We start from the raw sequence: 22,302 nt of genomic DNA, 5'->3' as shown, positions 1-22,302 counted from the left end.
ATTTATTCTTATGGAAGCACTTATCCTCATTCTATTCAGCCTTCTTATTATAGTCTCTTTATTTCTGTTACTAGAACTTTGATTTCTCTAATCCCTATTTCTGTTCAACTTCATTTGTCCTAAATCCTGGTCTGAATTTACTGGTTCCCACCTAGACCAACTGTGGCTCCTTGCATTCCCTATTCCAGTTGAACCAGGACCAGATGTGTTAATTAGTTTTCTTTTTATCGGTCTAGATAACCAATGAGTGATTCAAGGACCTAACATTGAAATAAATCTATTTAGCCCCTGAATTACCTGATGGGTTGGGGCTCAATTGATTAAACACCCAGATCTCCAGGTCTTTTTGTAACATATAGCTAGACACAACTCTCCATGCTGTGAAAAGTCTAAAAGCATAAGGAAAATAGGTCCTATAGCAATCTCAATTTTGAAACTGATCTTAGAGGCCATTTAATTCAATCTGTAGACCAAGAATTTCTCTTGTCTATTTAAGAATGTTTTATATAAAAGAAGAAAGCCTTTAGAAGGCAGCGTGGTGGTATAGAAAGAACACTGTGTTTGGGATAAAACAATCTGAATTCAAATTACATCTCTGCTATTCACAACTTGCAAGAAGCTAGGAAAATCACTTTATCTTGCTGGGCTCAGTTTCTTCCCTTCATATAGTTCAAAGGAGATTTGATAATCTCTAGGGTCCAAAGGAAAGTATATGCCAACAAAAAATATTTTGGATTTAATTATAAAGACATTGATAATAGCTTAAGAAATAATATAATTTATTTGCAAAATCTGTCTGGGATGAAATGAAAATTATTCAGTGGAATTTGAGTTTGAAGCTTGACAGTACATGTTGTTCCCTATGTGGCACTGGACATATCACATAACTTTTTATGGTGTTTGGTTTCCTTATCTCTAAAATAATGAGTTGGGTTACAGAATCTCTGAGCTGCCTCCTAGCTCTTCAACTATGATACTACCATCCTATGAGGTTCTAATAAGTAATTTACATGGGTTTCAACTTTAGCTGGTTGAGATTCTAAACAAATAATTTGCATCTTCTTTTGGTTTTCCTTTTTTTTTTTCTTTTTTCTTTTTTTTTCTTTCTTTATGGGGAAGTGAGGGTTAAGTGACTTGCCAAGGTCACACAGCTAGTAAGTGTTAATTATCTGAGGCTGGATTTGAACTCAGGTCCTACTGAAATCCAGGGCCATGCTTTATCCACTGTACCACCTGGCTGCCCCTTCTTTTGGTTTTCCTGTAATTTTGTTGTAAAATATATTGCTCTAAAAATAGAGAGTAGAGTTTAGATATCCCTTTGTTATATGGAGTGATTTTTTCCCTATATATTTGACATTATTTTGATGGAATTTTACCCACATCTGGAATTACTTTTCACTCACTATTTCCTAAAAACCAAGGAAGAGTTTAATAATAGCAGCAGCAATAATAATAACTAATATTTTATATTTTCTTAAGGGTTTGCAAAGCATTTTACATATATTTTCCCATTTGATTTTCACAACAATCCTCAGAATTAGTTGCTATTATTTTATCCCTTTTACATATGAGGAAACAGACACTGAAGGAGGTTTAATGAGTTGCCTATGTCACATAGGTAGTAGAATTCAAACTCGGGTTCTTAACTCCCAAGTTCTGTTGTCTATACATTGGGCTATATTTCTACTTCTTTTATTTATTACATACCTCTCTATGGATCAGCATTTTAAACCTCAGAATTGTTGTTGTTGTTCCATTGTTCCAGTTGTGTCTGAATCTTTGTTACCTCATTTGGGATTTACTTATCAGAAATACTGAGGAGTTCACCATTTCCTTCTTCATCTCATTTTGCAAATGAGGAAACTGCAGCAAACAGGGTGAAGTAACTTTCCCAGGATCACATAGTTGGTAAGTGGCTGAGGCTAGATTTGAACTCACAAAGATGTCTTCCCGACTCTAAGCTCAGCACTCTATCCACTGTGCCACCTACCTGTCCTTCTTTGAGTAGACCATGATAAATAAACATTGCTCCTAACCCTATTTTCTTATAAAATCCTGCTCAAAAAACATTTCTTTAACATTTACAGGACATTGTGTTAGGTGTTAGGACATTGTGCTTAGGGATCCAGAAGTGGAAAGAGAACTTTTTCAGCCCTCAAGGAGTTTATAATCTAATGGGATAAGGAGATAAGACAAATAAAGGAATAACTAGAGTAGAAGTTAATTGTCGGGGCAGCTAGGTGGTGCAGTAGATAAAGCACCGGCCCTGGATTCAGTAGTACCTGAGTTCAAATCCTACCTCAGACACTTGACACTTACTAGCTGTGTAACCCTTGGTAAGTCACTTAACCCCCATTGCCCCACAAAAACCAAAAAACAAAAAAATTGGGAAAAAAAAAGAATTGTCTCTCTCTTTGTGGGACAATGAGGATTAAGTGACTTGCCCAGGGTCACACAGCTAGTAAGTGTCAAGTGTCTGAGGCCAGATTTGAACTCAGGTCCTCCTGAATCCAGGGCCAGTGCTTTATCCACTGTGCTACCTAGCTGCCCCTCCAAAATAATTCTTAAGGAACATATGGCCTAGTAATTAGAATCACATATCATCAAAAGTTACCTGTGGTTTGCAGAAAACAATTTTAAATATTTTCATATTGTAGATGAACCAGAGGAAATATTATATGTATATATGTGTGTGTGTGTGTGTATATATATATATATATATATATATATATATATATATATATATATATATATATATCTGGAAGAGAAAATAGAGAATTTACCCATTTGGGCCTGAGTTTTCTTCAGCAGTGTTTTGCTTAGCATTTCTCTTAGCTGTGCTAATGAAGGGCTGAAATAAAAAACTACATTGGGGAAAAAGAAAAAAAAACCTGGAACAAGCATGAAGTATGTTTGCAAATGATTCAGTGATAATATTTAAGAGCTACTTTAAAATTTATCAAGCAGCCCCCCAAAATGGAACTTTTCAGTATGTGTAAGGCAATTATAACATTCAAAGCATATAATTGAGTCATTTAACTATCAAAATAAAGGCCTGTATCATGCAGAATTGAATCTGGGAATATTGGGTTTTAGGTACTGTGCTATTACTTTTCCCATGATATTCCTCTTAATAGTTTGCAAGTGAATATTATTAATAGAAGATAATCTGATTTCAGGCTTTGAAAAATGTTTAAATTATACCAGTAGCATCTTAAAAAGTTGCCATAACAGACCCCATAAAGGATGTTAAATAAATGGAAGATGTATCAAATTGAATTTGTAATATAATATCATGATAGCTCACATTATACTTATGCCCAAAAGTTTAATTCTAGAACTAAGTTATTTGTAGGTGATCTATAGACTTATATACCATGACCCTGGGCAAGTCACCTACCCATGTTTGCATCAGTTCCTCATCTGTAAAAGGAGAAAGAGAAGGAAATGGTAGACCACTCCAGTATCTTTACCAAGAAAACTCCCAAATTGGGTCACAAAGAGTTGGACATGATTGGGATGACTGAATGTGTGTGTATATACACACACAAAGGCATACACACACACACACACACGTGTATGTATATATGTACATACATATATAAATATAAACACATACATATGTTTAGATACATATTATTTGATTCTTGTTCATCTTTGGTTCTTGAAGAAGACCAATGAAATCATGAGGGTAATATCTTGACTTATGCTTGAATTGGATTTAAGTGAGGCAGAGCTGTGCAAAGTTGTTAATCTCACTCTCTCCTCCAGTTATCAAAGTCCAGGAGCAAGACAAAAGTCAAGATGACTACACAAATGGCCTTGGATAATCCCTCTTGTTCCTCTAATACCACACTGCCAGGGAATGATAGGAATTGAAAAAGTGTTGTGGCTGTAATACAATTTCTTCACTACTGGTCCTCATAGGTGATATATATATATTGATATATATATATATACACATACATATACACACACACATATATAAACTTATAATATCGCCATATACATAGATATGAATATCTATATATCATATATATTACATATGAGGAATAATAGTAAAGAAAGTATGTATCATATATACTATATCTATAAAGTCAGACAGAGATATTTCACCATTATTTCTAATCTTTACAGCTGAGATAGCAGTCTCTCAGGTACATGAAAAAACTTAATGTTGGTTATGATTCTTGCATTACTGACCTTAAACTGAATTTCAGGAGTTTACATTAAGCCTAGGTTTTTCTGATCATTCTAACATTTCACACATTTTTGTCATAAAATTCCATCAGCCTTATGAAGTCCTCTGAAGTCCTAAAAGGTGATTAACATGAGTCTTAATTTTAAAAGTGTAGATTGTAATGAATATTTTCCATAATTTTGTCTTATGTAATGTTGATCTAAAAATAGAGGCTATAGTTTGAGGAAAAAAATTGTTATATAGAGATTTCCCCCCACATCTGACTGCATTGTAATGGAATTTTACTCAAATGTGGATTTTTTTTTTTGTACACTCATATTCTCTTGGAAGCCTATGCTTAGTTCCATGAATATTTTCACATTTTTTTTATTAAATAACTCCCTGTGAATCAGGACTTTAAACCTCAGAATAGATTAAGTGATAATTAAAAACCAACCCTAACTCCATTTCCTTGTTAGATTTATTTAGCATATCTAAGGCACTGCAGACAGCTAGGTGATGCAGTGGATAGAATGCCATGCCTGGAGTCAGGAAAACTCATCTTCATGAGTTCAAATCTATTCAAATGTGAAAAACACTTACTAGCAGTGGGACTCTGTGTTAGTTTCCTCATCTGTAAAATGAACTGGTGAAGAAAATGGCAAACCACTCCAGTATCTTTACCAAGAAAACCCCAAATGGGATCACAAAGAGTTAGACACTACTGTGTAATGGAATTTATTAATTTGATCATTGACAATGCTATGCTAAGGTTTAGTAAAAATGCAGCAATTCAAACAGTTAAAGAAGAGAATCCAGCTTTCCAGACAAGAGTCCAGAATCCAGTTTTTCCAGACCAGAATCCAGACCAGAGTCCAGAATCCAGTTTCCTCCTGATGACATCTTACCACTTCAAGAAGACAAGAGAACTCAGAGACTTTATATGAACTGTTTTGTTTTGTTTGTTTTTACTATCTCCTTTCTGTTATTATATGCCATCTGTAACATGTACTCTCTGCAGAGGTCCTCTCTTTGCAAGACCAATGTCAAAGCGTCGGTTCATGAGGACAAAAAAAAAAATCACCCTTCTGGACAAAACTTTCCTCTCTTCCTTTTCTATATTGTTGTTAACATATTATTAGTTAGCAATAGTTATTATATTCTTTTTACTGTTCCATCAAGGAAACATTTCGTTTCTTGAGGAATCAAAGGGGGGAATGTGGTAAAAAAGTGAAAGTTTTTAACTGTGGGTTAGCGAAAACTGAAGGACCACCCTTTCAGGGAGGAGACCGTGATGAACCGCCAGGTCTGTCTGTTAGGAACTCCACTTCTGGGGTGCGAGCTTAAAAGGCAAGGAGAGAATGGAAGTGACGTCTTTGGTCGGCTCTCCTTGTCCGATGACTGGCGCTGCACACAGAGATGCTGACGGAGGTTGGACTCGGCCTGGCTCGCCATAACAACACATGCTTGACTCGGCTCTCCCCCTCAAAGGTGGCCTTGGGTTTTTGGTGAGTTTTATACGGAATATAGACTAAGCTTAGACTTAAGACTATTTGTTTTGCACTTCTACTTTCCTGTCTCTCTAATCAACATCACCTTGTAATTTCCAAACAATAAAAGCTCTAACTAGAGAGCAGAGGCTTCTTCCATTTACTAGTCTGGGAGATAAATAAGGGAAAGGTTACAAAGGGGAGGCTAATGCTCTAGTATCCAATTTTAAATCTCACAACTGAAAGAATGAGGGATGTTTAGCTAATAATGATGTATGACATAGAGTGGAGCTATGTAACTTTTCAGCTATTATTTTGATATTTCCCCTCTACTGATGATCTTTGGACTGGAGAGGATAAGAGAAAAATAATTAATAGACGTTGCCCTGCAATTGAAGAAATGACTGAAGAGTTGCAGCTACTGTTCAATTCCATCTGATGGACAGACTCTGTAGAGAGAAACTGCAGCATTAAAGGGTCAGTGTTGACTTCCAGTTTGGACCTGATGAGTTTGAAATGTCAGACAAGTCAGCAAGCATTTATTAAGCAAATTCTATGTGCCATGCAATTAGCTAAAAAATGATGAATAAATATAGGAGAGGATGGGGACATCCAGGGAGAGCTTTCCGGTATAATCATTTGAAATGTGGTACTGAAGTTTAAGAAAGTGAAAAGGGCTTTTTTATAGAACCTGGTACTATCTGTAGAGAAGTAATAATCAAAACCACGGGAACAAATGAGATCAAGAGTGAGAAAACAGCAAAGCAAAGAGGACTAAAGATAGAGACTTTGGTAGATTACCATCCTTATAGAATGCAAGAAATTGAGCCTACAAATGAGGCTTAGATGTGGTCAGAAAGAGGAAGGAGAACCTTTTCACATTTTTTTAGTAGTTAGTGTTGCTTAGTTTCAGTCATGTCTGAATCTTCATGACCCCATTTAGGATTTGCTTGGGAAAGCTAGTGGAGTGGTTTTCCATTTCCTTTTCCAGTTCATTTGATAAATGAGAAAACTGAGGCCAACAGGGTTAAGTGACTTGCCTGAGGCCACATAGCTAGTAAGTATATATGGCCAGATTTGAACTCATTCAGGTACAGTACTCTATCTACTGTATCATCTAGTTTCCCCTACTTGTTTTCTTTCATACCCTCCCCTGCAGTAGAATGTAACCTCATTGAAAGCAGAGATGTTTTCACTTTATCTTTGCAGTTTTATCATTTTATCCAGTGCCATGGAGAGAACACTGGACTTACAATCAGGAAAGCTCATCTTCCTGAGTTCAAATCCAGGCTCAGACACTAGCTGTGTGACCCTGGGTAAATCATTTGATCCCATTTGCCTCCATTTCTCATTTGTAAAATGAGCTAGAGAAGGAAATGGCAAACCACTCAAGTATCTTTCTTTGCCAAGAAAACTCCAGAATGGGGTCGTGAAGAGTTGGACAAGACTGAAATGACTAAGCAAAATAGACCCCTAAATTCTTGTTCTAATTAAGCAACAATCAGATATGAGCATTCCTTCCATGCCCTACCATGTTTTGAGTACTGTGCTAGATGCTGGAGATATAGAGATAAGTGAAAAACATTTGCTGCTATCAAAGCCTTTTACATTATACTGGGAATAAATGAAGGTTGGGTCAATGACTTGCCCAAAGTTGGGTAATTAGAAAGAACCAAAGCTAGAATTGTACTTTCCATTTTGTCATGGAGAAAGCTAAGTAAGTTAGATTCAGAGACTATGAGGAGGGTAAGGGTTTGGCTCTCAAAATCATTTCAGAACATCTGTGATGTCAAAATTATTTTTATCATAATACTAAGATTTTAATTTCTAATATCATAAATATAAATAGATTTCATCTACATAAACAATTCTTTGGGGAATTCTCAATTTTTAAGAATGAGAAGTCTTGAGACTAAAAACTTGCAAACTAGTGATCAGTAGACCCTCATAACAAGGTCTCTCTGTGGAGAGGCAGCATCACATAGAAGATCGACAGCTAACTTAGTATCCAAGCAAACCTGAGTTTAGGTCCCTCTTCTGAAAAAACTGTGGTATCTTTGGCAAGTCACTTAGTCTCATTGCTCTATATAACTCTGTATGTCTAGAAATTTCAGAGAAGGAAAGTCAGCCCCTATCCTTATTTCTTCTCTACCTATATTTGGAAGTTCTGTACATTGTGGCTACAAATATATATCTCCAACATGATTTCCCCCAGTTTTCTGACATTCATCCTTTCCTTCAGCTAAATACTATTTTTTTTGCAGGGCAGTGAGGGTTAAGTGACTTGCCCAGGGTTACACAGCTAGTAAGTGTCAAGTGTCTGAGGTTGAATTTGAACTCAGGTCCTCCTGAATCCAGGGCTGGTGCTTTATCTACTACACTACCTAGTTGTACCCAAAACACTATTCCTAAAATCTTAAATACATAGATAGCAGGGTTTGTAATGAGATGTTTTTATTTTATTTTTAATTTATGGAGTAAAACAAGCACTTCCATAACATACTAAATTTTTTAAAAAGATGATTGCACATGAAACTGCACATCAACTATGTGCAACTTGTTATTCCTCTTAAATATACAACAAAATTATTATGTAAATTTTTTCTGTTTTTCTCTCTTCCCCTCCCCTGGCCCTAAAGATGGCTACCATTAGACACCCCAAAATGGTGTATGTATGGCTATATATGAATTTATATAAGTAAAATTATATATATGTGTGTATATATATAATATGTAAGTTATATTTGTAGGCATCTAAACCTACATATATACATAAAATTATTTTAGACATATTTCTATTTATCAGTTATTTTTCTGGATACACATAGCATCTTTCTTCACATGTCCTCATAGTTAATTTGGGTGTTTATAATAGATAAAATAAATTGTTTGCTCGGTCAGTCTTGAAATATTTCTGTTACTGCATACAATGTTTTCTTGGTTCTGCTTATTTCACTCTTTATTATTTCATGTAATGAGTCTTAGGGATACTGGCCTTGATGTCTGAAGACCTGATACAACGTATAATTATACTCCATAGCTATGTGATCCTCAGTAAGTCACTTAACTTTATTCTATTATCAGTTTCTGCATTTGTAAAATGAGGGATAATAACAATTTATCAGTCTCACAAGGTTGTTAAAGAATGAAACACTTTTTCAAACTTAAATTATATGAAAAATACCCTTTAAATTATATGTACAAGTTCCTTGTTATTATGGGTGTAATCCAAGTCCCTTGTATGTCTTTACCATTTAATCACTAAAAAACAATATATATGGGGGGCAGCTAGGTGGTGCAGTGGATAGAGAACGGGCCCTGGATTCAGGAGGACCTGAGTTCAAATCTGACCTCAGACACTTGACACTTACTAGCTGTGTGACCCTGGGCAAGTCACTTAACCCTCATTGCCCCACCAAAAAAAAAAAACAAACAAACAATATATGCTTAGTGTGTATGGGGTTTTGTGCTAAGTGCAGGGAACATGAAGAAAAAAAGAAATCATTCCTGTAGTCAAGCAGTTTCCTTTCTGTAGGAGGAAACAGCATAGAAACACACAAGTAAATAAATAATATAAACAAAGTAGATATAATTTCATTACTGCTGGCCAGAGAGATCTACATGGCTGATGGAATCAGGAAAATCCTTATTTAGTATAAGCAAAGCTTTCATAAATACTAGGAATTCGGGGCAGCTAGGTGGTGCAGTGGATAGAGCACCAGCCCTGGAGTCAGGAGTACCTGAGTTCAAATCCAGCCTCAGATAATTAACACTTACTAGCTGTGTGACCCTGGGCAAGTCACTTAACCCCAATTGCCTCACTAAAAAAACAAACAAACAAACAAACAAACAAAAAACAATAAATACAAGGAATTCGAGGAAGGGAAGCTAAGATGGGACTGCATTCCAGCCATGGAGAGATAACATGTACATGGCCCCAGAAAAAGGAGGGTTGGTTCATGGAAGGGACTAATGTGACTAGTGCGTAATAAGTCTGGGAAAGGAGGCTGGAGCCAGGGAGTAAAGGGATTTAAGTAGCAAATAGAAGAGGCAATAAGGAGCCACTGGGTCTCTTCTAATAAGGAAGTGACACAGTAAGACCTATGCTTTAGGAAAATCACTTTAGCAACTGTGTGAAAGATGGATTGGATTAGAGATAGATGGGCCTTGAGGCAAGGAGACCAATCAGGACCTTTGCTCTCTACCTATGTAAATTTTACTCGTTTTTTCATGCACATTACTATAATAACTCCTTAAAGTGGTGTTCATATGTGCTCACTTGTGGCCGCTTGCGCGCGCTTGCTTTCTCTTTCTCTCTCTCTCTCTCTCTCTTTCTCTCTCTCCCCCCCCCCCTTTCTCCTTCCTTCATCTTTATTTCTCTCTCAAACCATATAGAAATAAAAGAATATAAGACAGTCTTAAACAAAGGAGGTCATTGCATTTTTGTTACTTTCAAAAATCACCTGGGGAATCCAAGAACTGTACCTAGTAAACAGATAGCATGTATTCTCTGGAGAGGTGAATGTTGTTAAGTAGGAGGCAAAATCCCTAAAATTTACACCCAGCTACAGCAGGAACTTGCCACCTCATGGATAATCCATCTCTTTCCCGGAATCTAGCTTTGAAATTGTGTCTATTAATTTATAAACTGTATGACGGGACAAATCAGTTCACTGAATCTTAGTTTCCTTGTTTCTTTTTTTTTTTTTTTTGCTGTTTTTGGTTTTTTTGGTGAGGCAATTGGGGTTAAGTGACTTGCCCAGGGTCACACAGCTAGTAAGTGTCAAGTATCTGAGGCCAGATTTGAACTCAGGTCCTCCTGACTCCAGAGTTTCCTTGTTTCTAAAGTGAGGGGCACAGAATTTCAGGAGTGTCAGACACACAGCATGTACACTCCCAAATGTGGCCCAAACCAGATTAAAATATAATTGGGAGATATCTGACAAAAGAAATAGAAACATAATTAGAGAAAATAATACATTTAAAAATTAACCTGTGGCTTGCAGGGATCCTTATATATGATTTAGTGGCCCTCATTTCTATTTGAGTTTGACAGTACTGGATTTGATGATCTCTACATTTCCTTCTGGGTTTACATCTTATGAACTCACAGACCTGAGGGTACAGATTTTGCTAGGGACTATGGTCTCTCTGTGGTTACCAGGGAAACACCTGGGAAGAAGCAGGCTAGGTACTGTCAAGTGTATTTCTGGCATGATTTTGTGGGTCCCTTGAGGGGATGGAGTCACAGGCAGCTATCAGAGCTCCCTCTGCCTCAAGCTGTTTGTGTTCAAAATGTGGGCTTTGAGACTTGGGTAACTATTGGTGGCATTGAAAGAGAATATTTATGTAAAATTTCATTATAAACAGTAATGACTAAACAGATATTCAGTTGCGTGATGGTATAAATGTCAAGAAAATGGCATAGATCTTGTTTTACTGATGTGTGAAGATGCCAGATTTGTAGCTATTTAACATATGTGTATCTCTGTGTTTCTCTCTCTCTCTCTCTCTCTCTCTCTCTCTCTCTCTCTCTCCCTCTCTCCCTCTCTCTCTCTCTCTATATATATATATATAAAATATACATATGCACATACATATAAAAACATACATATATACGTACTTATACCCATAACCTTAGTCTTAGAAATATATTGCTTTCATAGTTAATGACAGAAATCTATTTTGTGATTTACATGAACTGATGCTGAGAGAAGTGAGCAGAAACTGGAGAACGTCATCCACAGTAACAGCAACATTGTTCAATGATGAAGTATGATTGACTTAGCTCTTCTCGGCAGTGCAATGATCCAAGACAATTCCAAAAGACTCCTGTTGAAAAATGTTCTCCATATCCAGAAAAAGAACTATGGAGTCTGAATGCAGATTTGAGCATATTATTTTCACTTTATTTTTGTTTGTTTGTTCTTTTTCTTTCTCGTGGTATTTCCCTTTTGTTCTGATTCTTCTTTCATAACTTGACTAATGAAGAAATATGTTTAAGATGATTGTATATATCTAATCTATATCAGATTGTTTGTTTTCTTGGGGAGGAAGGAGAAAATTTGGAACTCAAAATCTTACAAAAAGGGATGTTGAAACTATCTTTACATGTAATTGAAAAAAATAGGTAACATACCATTGACAAAAATAATGAAAAAAGAAATCTATTTTGGGCAACAAGTTTCAATGGGAATCAGTCGGGATATGGGAAGAAATATATCTAAAGATACAAATTTATAGTTAATAACAGCCTACATTTATATGGCACTATGAAGTTTGCTAAGCACTTTACATATACCATCTCAATTGTTCCTTACAACAACATTGTGGAGGAGATACTGCTGTCACTATCTTAGACGGATGAAGAAATGGAAGCAAAGAATGGTTTGGTGACTTGCCCAGGGACACAGAAATAGTAAGCATCCACAGTAGGATTGAACTCTCTTTGTCTCCAAGTCTAATACCATCCACAGTATCAACAAGGTACCCAAATGAATGGAGAGCTGAATCTTCGATATCACCAAAAATTGTCAAGGAATATGGAAAAGAGCCATTGACATATGACCATTGTTTTTCCATAGGCCAGCATACCCAAGATAAGTGAGGGGATTATTTTGTAAATGGAACTATTTAAATTCCTCTTCTGTGGGGTATTGTATGTGATTGGGGGGGATATTTTTTATTTTAATTTATGTTGAAATTTCATTTCTTGAAGTCAGCATGGGAAGATGACTAAAGGAGATAGGTTTTTGCTTGTACACACACATTTTTCCAGTAATGAAACAGAGTTGACCCACACATCTTAATAATACCTTAATGCTAATGCCTTCTCACTGAGCTTACCTTTCATTCTACCTTGTATCTATCGTGTATCTAACTAGGTATTTGTATTTTCTCTCCCTTATTAGATTGTGAGTACAGACAGTGGTTTTTTGTTTGTTTGTTTGGTCTTTTGCCTCTCTTTGCATCATCAGCATTTTACACAGTGCCTGGAACACAGTAACTGCTTAAATGCTTGTTGACTGAATGACTATAGATATATTTCTGTCTTGGGGGAGGAAGTTTCTATACCATATTATCATTACTAAGCAGTTTTGTTTGTTGTGGGGTTTTTTTTTTTTTTTTTTTGTGGGGCAATTGGGGTTAAGTGACTTGCCCAGGGTCACACAGCTAATAAGTGTTAAGTGTCTGAGGCCAGATTTGAACTCAGGTACTCCTGACTCCAGGGCCGGTGCTCTATCCACTGCGCCACCTAGCTGCCCCATTACTAAGCAGTTTTAACATGAAACAGAATACTAATTCTTTTTTAAAAAAATAAAAGTATTTTATTATTTTTCAGTTATATGTAGAGTTAGTTTTCAAAATTTGTTTTTATAAGATTTCCAATTTCAAATTTTTCTCCCTCTCTTGCCTCCCTCACCCCGTTCCCAAGATAGCAGGTAATCTGATATAGGTTATATATGTACAATAACATTAAACATATTTCTGCATTAGTCATGTTATAAGAGAAGAATCAAAGCAAAAAGGGAAAACCTCAAAAAAGAAAAACAGCACCAAAATCAGCATCCATTTCCCACAGTTCTTTTTTTTTTTTTTCTGGCTTTGGAGAGCCTTTTCCATTGTGAGTCCTTTGGAACTTTCTTGTACTATTGTATTGGTGAGAAGAATCTAGTCTATCACAATTGATCAACACATAATGTTTTTGGTTTTTTTGTTTGTTTTTTTGCAGGGCAATGGGGGTTAAATGACTTGCCCAGGGTCACACAGCTAGTAAGTGTCAAGTGTCTGAGGTTGGATTTGAACTCAGGTACTCCTGTATCCAGGGCCAGCGCTTTAACCACTGCGCCATCTAGCTGCCCCCGATCAACACATAATGTTGATGATACTATGTACAGTGTTCTTCTGGCTTTGCTCATCTCACTCATCATCAGTTTATGCAAGTCCTTCCCGGTTTCCCTGAACTCCTCCTGCTCATCATTTCTTACAGCACAATAGAATTCTGTTACATTCATATACCACAACTTGTTCAGCCATTCCCCAATTGATGGACATCCCCTCAATTTCCAATTCCTTGCCACCACAAAAAGAGCAGCTAGAAATATTTTTGTACATGTGGGTCCTTTTCCTTTTTTTATGATCTCTTTGGGAAAAAGACCCAAAAGTGGTATTGCTGGATCAAAGGGTATGCACAGCTTTATAGCCCTTTGGGCATAATTTCAAATTGCTCTCCAGAATGGTTGGATCAGTTCATAGCTCCACCAACAATGCATTAGAGTTCCAATTTTTCCACAGCTTATCCAACATTTATTATTTTCCTTTTTTGTCATTTTAGCCAATCTGACAGGTGTCAGGTGGTACCTCAGAGTTGTTTTAATTTGGATTTCTCTAATCAATAGTGATTTAGAGCATTTTTTCATATGGCAATAGATAGCTTTGATTTCTTAATCAGAAAACTGCCTGTTTGTATCCTTTGACCATTTCTCAATTGGGGAATGACTTGGATTCTTATAAATTTGATTTAGTTCCCAATATATTTTGGAAATGAGGCCTTTATCAGAAGTACTGGCCATAAAAACTGTTTCCTAGCTTTCTTCCTCCCTTCTAATTTTGGATGCATTGCTTCTGTTTCTACAAAAACTTTTTAATTTAATGTAATCAAAATCATCCATTTTGCATTTCATAATATTCTCTATCTCTTGTTTGGTCATAAATTGTTCTCCTTTCCAAAGATCTGAAAGGTAAACTATTCCTTCCTCTCCTAATTTACCTATCTATCGTATCACCTTTTATGTCTAAATTATGTACCCATTTTGACCTGATTTTAGTATAAGGTGTAAGATGTTTGTCTATGCTTAATTTCTGACATACCATCTTCCAGTTTTCCCAGCAGTTTTTGTCAAATACTGAGTTCCTATCCCAGAAGTTGAAGTCTTTGTGTTTATCAAACAGTTCATTACTAAAGTCATTTACTACTGTGTCTCCTGTGCCTAGCCTATTCCATTGATCCTCCACTCTATTTCTTAGCCAATATCAAATAGTTTTGATGACTGCTGCTTTACAGTAGAGCTTCAGATTTGGTACCGCTAACCCACCTTCCTGTTAATTTTTTTTTCATTATTTCCCTTGATATTCTTGACCTTTTGTTTTTCCATATGAATTTTGTTATAGGATTTTCATTCTTTCTTCCCTTCATGCAAATATAATTATCCCTGTAGAATGTAATTTATTAACCTTATTCCCTACTGCTATTATTAACTAGCATTTATGACTGTTTGAAGGTTTTCAAAGTGTTTTACTTCTGTTATCTAATTTGATAGGTACACAGAGCATGGCACATAGTAAGCAGTACATACATGCTTATTGTTTAGTACTTGCTCATCACTGGAACCACACATACAAAATTTTAGGTACTTGGGAGTTGAGGATAGGATGGGAATCAGTATTGAAATAATGAGGGGGCAGCTAGGTGGCACAGTGGATATAACACCAGGCCTGGAGTCAGGAGGACCTGAGTTCAAATCCAGCCTCAGACACTTAACACTTACTAGCTGTGTGACCCTGGGCAAGTCATTAACCCCAATTGCCTCACCCAAAAAAAAAAAAAAAAGAAAGAAAAGAAAAGAAAAGAAAAGGAAAAAAAAAGAAAGAATGAGAGTTGGGAACTTACTTGCACAAAGAATGATGGTCTGCTGATGATTTTATCTCTGATTTTTGTTCCAATTCTTGTGCTTATCTCTTGGTCTTTATCAAAGTTCTCTTTTCCAATTTTCTCATCTCTCTCTATATCCAGAATGGATTCCAGTGTCTAGGACAGAAGGAGACTCCTCCAGAAAACTGTCCAGGCCTTAAGCATAATAGACTGAGCCTGTGACCCTACTCTAAAAAACATAGAATAAAATAGTTGTCAATATGCCCTGCCTTTTATCTATCTCATTTCTTTCTTACTGCCTACCTCTTCCTTCATTTTTTTCCTTTCCTTTACTATTTTGCCTTTCCATCACTGCCTTTCCTCCTCGAGTTTCCCTTCCTCCCTTGTCCCTTCCCCTCCCTTCTTTCCATTGTCTTGGCTTTCCTTCCTTACTCACTTACTTGGTTTTTTGTATGTTTGTTTTTTTGGGGTTTTTTGGTGAGGCAATTGGGGTTAAGTGACTTGCCCATGGTCACACAGCTAATAAGTATCAAGTGTCTGAGGCCAGATTTGAACTCAATCCTCCTGACTCCAGGGCTGGTGCTTTAGCCACTGCACCACCTAGCTGCCCCTCATTTACTTGTTAATTTAAGTTAAAGAAAAGAACTTCAAAGGCAGTAAGACATGAATTTGATGGAATCTTCACTTTAGCATCCAAGTCATGCTTCTTCCCTTCTTGATATACCAGGTCTAGAGGGATGGCAACAGAGAATTGATCAAAGGAAAGGGAGCAGGGTACAGTTAGGTGGCTCAGTGGATAAAACACCGTCCCTGGATTCAGGAGGACCTGAGTTCAAATCCTGCCTCAGACACTTGACAATTACTAGCTGTGTGACCCTGGGAAAGTCATTTAATCCTCATTGCCCTGCAAAAAAAAAAGTGTCTCATGATCACAAGGAGAAGAGGAGATTAATACAGAATTGAATAAGACATGGTCCCTAGCTTTAAGAAACTTAAACTCTTTTAAGGGAGAAAGGTTGGTACACAATCATAGTACAATATAGAAAATATAAAGTACATAAGAGAGGTTAAATAAGGGTTCACTAGAGAAAATGTTATTTGATTTGCATACATAATGAAAACTATTACAATTTGTAATATCTCATCTTATTTAAATTCAATTTTATGACCCAATTTTATTTGGCTGAAATTTTTCCTCCACAGTTCAAAGTCAGGAAAATGGTAGACTGTCAGAACTCCAGTTTGTAGTCATCCTCTCAGCATACATAGTTCTTGAAATCAGGGTTCTTTATTTTTTTTTAAGTTACAGCATATCTCTGAATTATTTAACATTTTGATGAGAATTATAATAAAATTGCTTGTTCTTTGGATACTATTTGCATATCCTTGTGTGTCCAGTTTGCTTTTATGTTTTGGAGAGACTTCTCAACACATTTACTGATGCAATGAAACTTTATGATGAATAATATTCAGTAAGTTTGGGACATTTGTCCTATTCTGAGTAGTCTTTTACAATTAATGCCTCTCTCTTTTCAGGATATCGAATCCCTAACAGGAGGGCTGGCTGGTTCTAAGGGGGCTGATCCACCGGTAAGTGTAACTTTCTATCCAACACATTAGTCTTAATTACTACTGAGTGAAACGATGTGTACCACAGCCTTTCAGATATGATAATTAGCTGCATGCCATTTGCCATGGTTATGTAATTTCAAAGGGTGACATACTTGTGCAAAAGGAAAAAAAATAGAAAATGCTTTGAGATGAAATTTCAGTCTTATAAAATGGTAGGCTATCCAAGTTTAGATTTATTTCAATTTCTAGTTTGTGTTATTTAAATAACACTAAAAAAAAAACCCTTTCATAGTACATGGAAATATTGTCATGTCTTTGGAGTGAATAAAATGTGATTTTCTCTTCAGTCTAATATGAAGCAGTAGGTTTGAGAGTTTGTTGCTCCAGAAATGAATAGAGCAGATCTCAGTTGAGATGCATTTTCTGATATGATATCAGCTGTGGTGTGGCTTGTTTTTCATTTAAAAGCTTTGAGAAGCTTCTAGAAAATGACAGAACTTGTTCCAAATTAGATCTCTTAATAGCTTTAAGGAAATGTTAATGGTGCAGCATTTGCACATGTTCGTTTCCTTGGTGGTTATGTCTATTTTCAGAGAACATTAATTAAGGGAACACAACATGGAAAAACAATCTTTCAAATGATCCTTTATGACAGAGTTAGAAGGATAAAACTGACTACAAGGTGTACACATGTTATAATGTGACTGAATTTATGAGTCATATTATTCATAGAACTTCTAGGGCAATCTTGTAATTTTATGGTTATCCCTCATATATAGCAAGATTCTATCACATGGTTAACAAAGCAGGAAGTTAACATGTCTGGAGTGTTATACTTCTCACAAGTTCCTATGAGTTTTTCCAAAAGGCACTTCCAAAGAGGAGAGGCTTAATGGATACCCTTCTTTGGTTTTCTTTCCATATTTGATGTGATTTGTGTGGGGGAAATTTGCTTGCTTATTTTTTTAGGTAGCCAGATACTTTTGTTGATTTCCTCAGACTTGATCAATCCAGGATACTAGGAGATGATCCTGGGAAATATACATGAGAGTACTGAAACCACTGGGGGCTACATATATGTTCACAGATCATTGATTGAAAATAATTATTATATAGCTACATCCAAGGGAAACTTAATTAAGAGATACAGCAAGTGGCTTTCAGTATGGTGTGATGACATACATGAAGTTCCAAGAGAGGAGATGAAGAAGGTATCAGATATGTCGAAGAAATGAAAACCTGGGGGACAGAAAATAGCCAAAAGCAGAGGGTGATCAACAGGATCAAAAACTGAAGAACTATGAAAAGAGGATTAGTGTTGAGATAATGTATTGAATTTAACCTTTGAGACATCATCCATGGATAGATCAGAGATGAGGTTACAGATGTTTAAGGAGAAGTCAAGTGCCTGCCTTTAGTTCCTGCTATTGAGGGAGACTGAAGCTGGTGGATCACTTAAGCTCTGTAGTTTGAGCTGCAAGGATCTGAAGCCTATGTAGGGTTCACACCATAAGCAATATAATAGCACCCAAGAAGGGCAAACTGGCCCAGGTCAGAAACAGAGCAGATTTAAGCCCTTGTGACAATTCATAATTGGGTAGGACCTGTGATGGCCCAGTATACTTGGAGGGAGAGAGGAAATATGAAGGGAGGGAATGGAGATGGATGTGTTTAAGGACTTTAGTTGGAATTTAGAGATTCATTCTTTTGATTTTTCCATGGAAAAAGGTAATACCTAAAACCTTTTAATTTTACTTTTATAATTTTATATGGTGCCTTAAAGTAATCCTGTAGAAATAAAGGAATGTTATTCCGTCTTTGTATGGATGAACTACCTTATATTCAATTGGAATGGTGTATATACTTATCATATACATGTGCTTCCCCAACAGGAGGTAAATATCTTGATAGCAGTGACTGTTCCTTTTTTGTCTTTGTGCCCCCAGCATTCACACAATTTCTTTTATAGAGTTAGGGCTTAATAAATGCTTTTTGATTGATCAATTTGGCAAATATTATCTCAGTACCTATTGTATGCAGTCCCTAGTACCCCCTCCTGATTTTCATCTTCATGTCTCCCTCAGCTTTTTCCACCAATCTCCACTATTAAAAGTCTTTTCTCAGAAAATCATTTGGTAAGCTAATTTATATTATATTTTCATTAAGGTGAAACAACAACAACAACAACAACAAAAAAACCAGAGTACACCTCATACTTATTATTTGGAGGAGGAAGTCCTATAGATTTTTCAGACCTTCCAGGAAAGTCTTGTTAAGTGCCTATTACGTGCTGGGCCCACAGACAAGCTTACATCCCATAACAACTTAGCCTTTACTGGACTGCAATGGAGATACTTTGGTAAAAGATAATTGGCTTCATATTTCTTCTGTATACTCTAAACTTTCTTTTAATTTTTTTTAGAACTAAAAACTTTCATTCAATGTCTGAGTCCCCCTTCCCCCACCCCAAACACACTTCTTTCAACTATGGAGTTTGATATGAGGTATCAAGAAGCCTTCTGCCTATTTCTCCAAAGGAAAAAAAAATACCTTCCAATTGGAAAATAAAAGCAGAAATTATTATTGAATGATAGATAAAGGCACTCAGTGTGAAGTCTTGCATTTTATTCCTTGTCTTTTCTGCTAGATTAGCCATTCTATTTTCCTTTTTTTCAGGTCTAAGATCCATGGCCTTCATGGCAATGTTAAAACCCACTACCCAAAGCACTTGATTATGGCATTTTAATCAGAATGAAATTCAAAGTCCCATGATTATACATTCATTGACCAGAGCACATTAAGTACTGGATTCTGAATAGACTCCTGCAAAGATCCATAGCCATGGGACAGTTCCTCCACCAAGATAATGGGAAGCTATTTAAATAGACCTCTTGAGGTGACTAAGGTGTAAATGGAATTGCAGATTTTACTGCTGGAATACCTAAATGGCTCCTTGGAAGCCATATTAGGAAAGAAAAGGAGTTGTAAAAGCCAAGTTCTCATCATTTGAAATTACAAAATGTGTGCAGTTGCTTGTTAACATTGAAAAATTTCAGTCGAAAGTGACCTTCATTCCTCCATTGTGAATGCAGTCCCTACTAGCAAATTTTGAAAGACTCCTGGATTTGTTTCTGTGACTTACACTCATTTTAGGAGCTTACATATGATTTATCACTTTTTTCACTTATATTTGATTTTCACTTACATTTGATTTTTCTAAACAAAAGAGCTATTTCTATCCAAGGTTAATGACATAAGTGAGATATGTGAAAAAAAGAGTTATATCCACAATATCAAGTGAAAATTAGAGCAATTTAAATCTATAAATGGATGAAATGAAGAAGAAAATATTTTCTCTTTTGAAACTGGAAATTTATCAGGGAAGCAAATGGAAATGGCAGATTTTCTAGCTATGTTTAGATACTATAATTTTGTGGTGGTCGTGGGGAAAATAATACCTAAAGAAAACTATTTTCCTATATTTTAAATTTGTTTCTTTAAAAAATAGTCCAATCGTATTATAGATTTTCTTTCATTCCTTTATGAAACTTGAACAAAATGATAACATCAGCTCTGTGCTACGTTAGTATCCATGTCATGTTACAATATTAGAGAGAGGTGCTGAGAATATATTGTGGACTACCTGTGAAGGATGTACAAGGAAAACCCAAATAATTATCACATCGGATGAAAATGGATGTATGGGGTGTGTGTGTGTGTGTGTGTGTGTGTTTTGTTTGTTTGTTTTTTGCGGCCAATGAGGGTTAAGTGACTTGCCCAGGGTAATAAGTGTCAAGTGTCTGAGGTCATATTTGAACTCAGGTCCTCCTGAATCCAAGACTGGTGCTTTATCCACTGTGCCACCTAGCTGCTTCCCGGTTGTATGTATTGTAATCTCTACTGTTGGAGGGAGTACCAGAATACTAGGGTCAAAAGCTATCTCAGTGGTCAAGAATTTCAATTTATACCAGAATGTAATGCCCTCTGAAATTCGCCTTACCTTTTCACGTAAACATCCTAGTGAAGCAAAATTCTGGAAGAGCTTATTTTCGCTTTAGGAAAGCCCCAGTAATTAGTTACTTTATACTTACAAGGCACCCAAATTTTCATCTCTCCATTTTTACCTCATTTACCTTTTCACACAATGATAAAAGCAAGGAATTTTTTGAAGTATTACATGACAACATCTTATGATTAATTTATAAAGTAGTCCTTGGTATGTTGTGATCATTCCGTATTGGTTAGAACATTTAATCCTCACAAGATTAAAAAGTAGAAAACCTGAGAGTTTGATACATGTTGGCAAAGAAAGAGGGTGAATTTCCCTCCCTGGATATCACATATACAGTATATAGACAGGGTAAGCATATCTCATACTGAAAAAAAGAATAAATTCAACTTTGATAAAACCAAGAGATTTGTGAGCTGAAGAATATGAGAACTCCTTCCAATGTTATCAGTATAGATCACATTTTAATTATAAACAGAATTAAAAACAATCATTTAAAAGCTTCATTTTCTTCATAAAACCAGATGTTCCAATTACCTAATTTTCTCTGTGGTTATAATCAGGTTTTGCTGCAAGATACTTGTTGACCTAAAAGAATAACACCCTTTCCAAAGCTGTATCTAAATGAAGGCACACAAAAATTGTAGGAAGGAATTTACAAGTGTTCATGGATTTGGGCATTTTCTTAATGTCAGAGCCTGTTCCAGCTTATGAAACATTTATTTTAAGCCTTTTTTAAAGGCATTTGTTTCTGTCAGATTATCAAAACCAGTTCTGAGTGACACCGGGCTGAATGATATCCAGGAATCTAACCAAGGGAGCAAGAGTATAAATTAATTATTCCAAGGATAAAGTTTGAGTTCAAAAACAGACCTAAAATTGAGACTGTAGGTTTTTTGTGGGGAGGGGAGAAGGGAAGGGAAGAATGTTTAAGTACAATTTACAAAAACTTCAATGAAGGTATAAATAATAGCTTCTTGATGGAGGCCCAGGTGAGTAGCTGCTATCAGGAAGAACTAGTAGCAGCTATGGGGACCGGGTCATGAGAAGACTGGACTTGAAGGGTGGGTCCAGTTCATGTGGGAGACAAAGGTATGAGACCGGAAACCATAGTGGGTCTGAAAGACAGGGCAGGGATTTAAGCATGAACAGACACTTGGACAAAAAAGCTCTAATTCTGCTGAAGAATATTGTCATAGAATACAAGAATGATGCAGTAATGGGGATATAAAGATAGATACATAGATAAACATAAATTAACATATACATTTCTCTATAAATATATGAGAAACCTTTATTATTCAAAGGTTTGGTTATGTCTCCTATTATAAAAACTGCTCCAATTAGATCATTTTTGGGGAGGGACACCTGATACCCTGTTCCAAGATAGCAGCTCTGG

At 36.1% G+C, this 22,302-nt stretch overlaps 1 protein-coding gene across 18 annotated transcripts in view; it reads left to right on the top strand.

The window, feature by feature from the left end:
- PPFIA2 (PTPRF interacting protein alpha 2) overlaps window positions 1-22,302 on the top strand; it is a 677,893-nt gene that overhangs the window by 133,400 nt on the left and 522,191 nt on the right. For all 18 annotated transcript variants that reach the window (XM_043966213.1, XM_043966209.1, XM_043966212.1 and 15 more), the window contains exon 3: window positions 16,859-16,912. In XM_043966213.1, coding sequence (XP_043822148.1) covers window positions 16,859-16,912 — 54 coding nt within the window. The remainder of the gene's footprint in view (window positions 1-16,858; window positions 16,913-22,302) is intronic.

Source organism: Dromiciops gliroides, chromosome 5 (genome assembly GCF_019393635.1).
Source record: "Dromiciops gliroides isolate mDroGli1 chromosome 5, mDroGli1.pri, whole genome shotgun sequence".
NCBI lineage: Eukaryota > Metazoa > Chordata > Mammalia > Microbiotheria > Microbiotheriidae > Dromiciops > Dromiciops gliroides.
This window is presented reverse-complemented; position numbering and strand designations above follow the sequence as displayed.